Source organism: Erythranthe guttata, chromosome 13, assembly GCF_056151865.1.
Source record: "Erythranthe guttata isolate IM_541 chromosome 13, IM_541, whole genome shotgun sequence".
NCBI classification, from domain to species: domain Eukaryota; kingdom Viridiplantae; phylum Streptophyta; class Magnoliopsida; order Lamiales; family Phrymaceae; genus Erythranthe; species Erythranthe guttata.
Genome location: NC_142545.1, coordinates 5,751,084 through 5,757,332, shown reverse-complemented (window position 1 = coordinate 5,757,332; position 6,249 = coordinate 5,751,084). Strand labels below are relative to the sequence as shown.

General features: G+C 44.3%; 2 protein-coding genes across 2 annotated transcripts; both read right to left on the bottom strand.

Annotated features, from left to right (window-relative positions):
* Positions 1 to 626: 626 nt before the first annotated feature.
* LOC148765762 (uncharacterized) lies at positions 627 to 4,751 on the bottom strand. The gene is made up of 2 exons (XM_088812332.1): positions 3,399 to 4,751; positions 627 to 2,825 (listed from the first exon to the last, which is right to left on the bottom strand). Exons 1-2 carry the CDS (start codon positions 4,722 to 4,724, stop codon positions 627 to 629), a joined length of 3,525 nt encoding a protein of 1,174 aa, XP_088668458.1. The 5' UTR covers positions 4,725 to 4,751.
* Positions 4,752 to 4,769: 18 nt separating this feature from the next.
* LOC148765761 (uncharacterized) lies at positions 4,770 to 5,812 on the bottom strand. Its single transcript, XM_088812331.1, has 2 exons — positions 4,949 to 5,812; positions 4,770 to 4,808 (listed from the first exon to the last, which is right to left on the bottom strand). The coding sequence occupies exons 1-2, from the start codon at positions 5,810 to 5,812 to the stop codon at positions 4,770 to 4,772; spliced, it is 903 nt and encodes a 300-aa protein (XP_088668457.1).
* Between the last annotated feature and the right edge of the window lie 437 nt (positions 5,813 to 6,249).

The window sequence follows — 6,249 nt, the reverse complement described above, 5'->3', positions numbered from 1 at the left end:
AACAAACTTAAACATTAAGTATTCAATATTTAGATATTGTTCTTAATCATTCAGATATACATTCAACATTCAGTGTCCAACGCTTTATTCTACCAAATATAGCCTTAATTGGGTTGAACTGATTATAGTTAACGAGTTTAATTCGTAGAAACGATTAGGGTAGTTATTTGTGAATAATTAGTTGGAGGTGTCGAATCATAGTTCGGGGATCGGAACTCATCGCATCTGATAAGACACTCTTCGGTTAAGCTTTCGATCGGCCAAAAAGAACTGACCGAAACCACAATTTTGAGGATCGAAACATGCATATTTGAACTCTCGGCCAAAAGCGCAAACTCGAACGGAAAACAAAACGCAACGAGCAAACAGATCTTCAATCCGAAAAATGTCAGAGTGAAAACATGAACTTGAAACTTTTTACAAGACATTGTAATAATCTATACTATCTATAAAAGGGTGAATCTTGGGTGAGGTTTCTTCCCTTTTTTGTGCTTACAAATATGCCCCTTCAATTAGGTTTATTTGAAGGGGAATTTCGTAATATTGCTTAATTACCTAAATAACTATACCATCTGATTTAAAATAAATAATTATATTCAAGTTTTTTTCGACAAAACAGAATATTATTAAGCCAAATTGGCAAGAGAGGATGGGAGGGCAGAACCGTCACCACCACTATGACATAGAGTCGAAACAAGGGCATGAGCTAGTTCATTGCCAGAGCGTTTAACGAAATGAAAACTACAAGTCTCAAAAGAGCGAATTAAACTAAGACATTCTTCAATAATTGCACCAATCAAGGAAGATAGTGTATCCTTATCCTGTAAAGCTGTCATAACCCCAATATTGTCCCCTTCAAAGCTAACCGCATTCCACCCTTTGCTCGCCGCCATCCGCATGGCTTGAAGTGCAGCAATGGCTTCTCCCACCACGATCGCAGGTCGACCCTCAATCCGACGAACCAGCCATCCCAAGCATGTGCCACTATCATCTCGAGCTACCATTGAGATACCATAGAATTGTTCCCCAGCTGGAAAAACGGCGTCAAAATTGATCTTGATAACTCCATTTGGTGGTCGGCTCCAAGTGGTGGGATGAGGTTGATGCTTGTCCATGGTGTACAATTGTCGTGCCTGTGTGAAAGCGTCTCGGTAGGTGGTGCTCCAATTAGTGATATCATGAGCTGACGTCACCTTCTCACCATGCAAAAGACAATTCCTATTGTCCCAAATTTTCCATATTACCACCATTGCTTGAATGAACTTTTCCGGGCTCAATATAGATTGTAGATCCTCAAACCATGCCCAAACCGAACCAAATGCCTCTCCCACCGGACAATTGAACGGCGCACTCAACCAAATATCCTTCACCTGATTGCATTCCTTTAGTGCATGAATAGTGGTCTCGATCTTCTCTTTGCAACCGAAACAAAATGGTGACTGAGTAATCTTACGCCGAAATAGTTCCACCCCCGTGGGTAGTGACTCAGAGCAGGCACGCCATATAAAAACCTTCATCTTAGGTGGGATCGGAAGCTGCCAGATTTTCGTCCATTTATGACCAGACGTTCCACTGCCCCCAACAGGCTCTTGATCGCCCGAGTTATGTTGCTGAGTACACGAGGAAAGAATTAGATGATAACAAGATTTAACGGTGAAATTACCTTTTGCAGAATGGTGCCAAACTATACGATCTTGTGTTTGAGGTCCGCCCAGAGGACAAGCTAGGATCCGGTCGCAATCAATCGGCCAAAACACGTGCTTCAATACTTCCATATTCCATGTACCTGTGTCTGGGTCGATTAGGTCAGCCACCTTATCAGGAAAGACAGAGGTCATCGATCTGCGTGTCAAAATACGGCGGTTACCGTCATCTGTTAGCCAACGATCACCCCAAATTGCCGTATTCAAACCATTTCCAACTCGAATTCTTATTCCCTTCTCCACATAGGGTATGGCTGCCCGAATACTGCGCCACGTCACCGACGGTCGGAGTCCTAAGTCGGCTGTGAAGATGTTGCCGTGTGGGAAGTATTTAGCTCGGAAGAGAGTGGAGAATAACGTGTCTGGTTGAGTGAGGAGCCGCCATACTTGTTTCGCAAGGAGCGCCAAATTAAAACTCGCAAGTTCTCGAAAGCCCATACCCCCCGTCTCTTTTGACTGACACAACCGCGACCAAGAAATCCATGGCACATAACGGTGTTTGCCACTACTCCACCAGTAACGTCGTATTGCCGATTCGAGATCACGCAAAAGCCCATGTGGAACCTGAAAACAACTCATCACATATGAGGGGACCGCCTGCAGAACTGATTTTATAAGAACCTCCTTTCCGGCCCTTGAAAGTTGTCGTTCCCCCCACCCCTTAATTTTGTTCCAGATTCGATCCTTAAGGAAAGAGAAGACTGTTGCTCTTGCTCGTCCCAGAGTGGTTGGAAGTCCGAGGTACCGATCATGGTGGTCAACTATGGGAAAACCAAGAATATCATGAAGTTGGGTCTTCCTCTCCGCCGTCGTCGAAGGGCAAAACTTCATTGTCGACTTTTCAAGATTAATTTCTTGTCCCGACGCTCTCGCATAGCGAGTCAGAATATCCCTCACCGTCGTTGCGTCTTCAGTTGTTGCCTCACAGAAAAGAAGCGTATCATCCGCAAAGCATAAGTGGGAAATGGTGGGAGCTGATTGAGCTATTTTGACACCATGTAGTCGACCCTCGTGTACGGCCTTATGGAGCATGGCTGTGAGTGCCTCCGTACATAAGATAAATAGATACGGGGACAATGGATCTCCTTGACGTAGTCCTCTCGTCGGCACAAGAGCTCCAAACTGCGAACCATTTAATAAAAAGGAGAATGAGACAGATTTCACACAAAGCATAATTAAATTCACAAAACGATCTCCAATGCCAAATTTTCGTAGAACACTTTCCAAGAAACCCCATTCCACCCGGTCATACGCTTTACTAATATCTAACTTAATAGCCATGTAATTTTTCCGCTTACTAGAGTTTAATCTAATATAGTGATTAATTTCAAAGGCCACTAAGACATTATCAGTGATTAAACGTTTTGGCACAAAAGCGGATTGGGTAGGGGAAATCAGATCATTTAGGAGGGGTTTAAGTCGATTAGCAATCATTTTTTAGCCGATTTTATAAACCACATTACAAAGGCTTATAGGTCTAAAATCAGAAACTTTCTCAGGGTTCTTAATTTTCGGGATAAGGACAAGGAAGGTTGAGTTAATAGGATGAGGGAGAACTTGGTGATTAAGAAAATTGAGAACACAAGAAATAATTGAATCACCAACGATATGCCGATACTTTTTGTAGAAAAGCACCGGCAAACCGTCGGGACCCGGTGATTTAAGCGGGGCCATCTGAGAGATGGCCCGAGATACCTCAGCTGGAGTGAATGGTAAATCTAAGCTCTGACGGTCAGCTTCGGAGATCCTCCGCTCAATATGACTCGCCACCTCATCTATCTCATTTGCACTCGGAAAGGTTGTCTGAATAATAGAATCAAAATAGTTTGAAATCACGCTCTTCATTTCCGGACCCTCTTTCCAATTGCCTAGGTTATCCTTGAGCCGAACTACCGTGTTGGTTTTTTTCCTAGCCGTTGCCTTCGCGTTGAAGAAACTAGTGTTTCGATCGCCATCTTGCATCCATTGAACTCTACTACGTTGTTTCCAGTACATGTCCTCCTCTTCGTAAATTTTCTCTAGTTCCGTTCTTACTGTATGAATTTTGGCAATTACTTCTACCGTTTGAGGTCCAATAATAAAATCTCTGAGTTTGTTTCTAAGCAGTTCTATACGATTCTTCCTCTCCCGAACAGAAGTCCGGTTCCAATGAACCAACGCCACCCTACAGCCATGCACCCGAGATAGGAAAGCCTCCGCTGGATTGGGGTTTGCCTCTGCTTCCCATAGCCCTTGGATAATGGTCTCACATTCTTCCCTATTGATCCATAGTGCCTCAAAGCGAAACGGTCGTTTGCCCACCCCAATGTGATTACTGTGATCTGGACGCAAGGTAAGTAATATGGGGTGATGATCAGATCCAATAGGATCGAGGTGTTGCACCTGGGCTGTCGGGTAAATATCCCGCCAGTTGTTTGTGCTGCAACACCTATCCAGACGACATCGAACCGTTTCGGGGAAGGCGCGGTTGTTGGACCATGTGTAAGGGAATCCGACAAATCCCAAATCAAGTAAATTACAGTCCACCAAGGTTTGCCGAAAGTCATCTATTAAGCCGGGCATCCTTACATTCCCCCCTTCCTTCTCATCATTAGTCAAGACTTCATTAAAATCCCCTCCCACAAGCCATGGGAGGGTACTCTGGTTATAAAGATGACGAATTAATGCCCACGATTGATTCCTATATCTGTGATCAGCAATACCGTAGAAACCCGTCAACCTCCATCGGCGGCCGGAACACCGACATTCCACAGAAACATCAATATGGTTCCTCGAAAAACTCAAGAGGTCTACTGTGATATCCTTCTTCCATAAAAGTGCCAATCCACCACTTCTACCCACTTTGTCAACCGAAATACCATGACAATTCCACCTTCTCTTAAGACGCTCGATTAGTACTGATGTTGCTAGCGTCTCTGATAGAAACACCAGGTCGGGGTCATGTTTTCGGAGTAAACCTCCGATAGTGTGAATTGTCAAGGGGACCCCGAGCCCTTGACAATTCCAGAATAGACAACTCATGGTGATCGGCGGGACTGCCCTGCAGTCTCCGCCGTTGATATGATTTCATCTCGAAGAGTCAGTTGTTGCCGCTTTCCAGTCCCACTAGACTCCGACACATCTAAGTGAGCACCTCTTTTCTTCTTATTTGTCGAGGGCACAATGTGCTTTTTCCTGTTATCTAATAAAACCCCCTCTTGATCCTGCATATATATCTCAGTGGTGAAAAGAGAAGATTCTGTCACCTGAGGATTATAGTTATTCTCCTTTTGAGCCGAGAAGTTGAAAATATCCATCCCTCGTTGGACACTCTTCTCCCCAACTGTCTTCTTTCCACGGCTAGTTATGTTAAGTTCCTGGAGAGGGAGTCGGACCTCCTTCTCCTCCGCAAATTGCGAGACCCTCAGCCATGGTCCATATTGGAAGTTATCCCCAGGGTCCACGTAATCATCCGCATAACGGAATGGACAACGACGCTCGCCATGGCCGACGATCCCACATAGGTAACAGAAATTCGGTAGCCGTTCATAGGTAAACGATATCCACATCTTCGATCCATCCGCATTGTGAAGAAAGAGACCTCGATTTAAGCTTTTATGGATATCGATCAGCACCTTGATACGCAGATACTGAGAGTACCTCGGTTGATGTCCCCTCGCCATATCCACAAACTTTCCTATGCGGTTGCCTATCATAGATGCCACCAAAGTTGTCCGCTGCCCGATGGGGAGTTGGTGCAGTCTGATAATAATAGGCATCGAGGCTACCTCTACGTTCATTGGGTCTTCTTCTTCACCCAACTGTTGAAAGATGAGAGCATTTTTGTCCAGGAGCCATGGACAGCCTTCAAGAGCATTGGCACAATCCAACTTATGACGAAATTCGATCACAAACTTATTAGAATCTATTACTTGAATTTCACACCCTCTGACAGGTTGGAGGAGTCGCATAACATTACCCTTGAGAGAATTCGCCGAGTATATCTTATCCGAAACCACCCTTCCCACCAAACGATGAATCGTCGCAGATCCCGTCCCTTGTGAATTCATGGCTGGGACAACAGTTATTCCGTCCTCCTCCTCGTGCGTGAGAGAGAATTTCGACGTCATTATTTCAGCCAATCCTTCCATAATGCCGTGAGATAGATAAGGGGCAGACAACTGAGCTTTAGAAATTCCAATAGATGCCAACCAGAGAATAGATCTAAGGAAAAGGAGAGGCGGGTTAGATAACTAGATAAAGAAAATAGATCTGCTGAGGCAATAAAAGAAACTCGAAAAAATAGGGCAAAAATAAAGAGAAAATAACAAAACCGAGTAAACACGATAAAACCCTAGCAGCCACGAAACCCTAGCAGAAAAACTCAAACGACTAAAAGTCCCATTAGTTATATGCGCACAATCGAGTTTCCTGGGGATGGGGATTTGTGAACAGAGGATAATTCAAACTTGGTGACCTCTCATTCAGAGAGAATAAAACCTCTCATTCAGAGAGAATGGCACATTTTGTTTGTAATGTCTACCTTTCCTCCAACATTATCAATGTC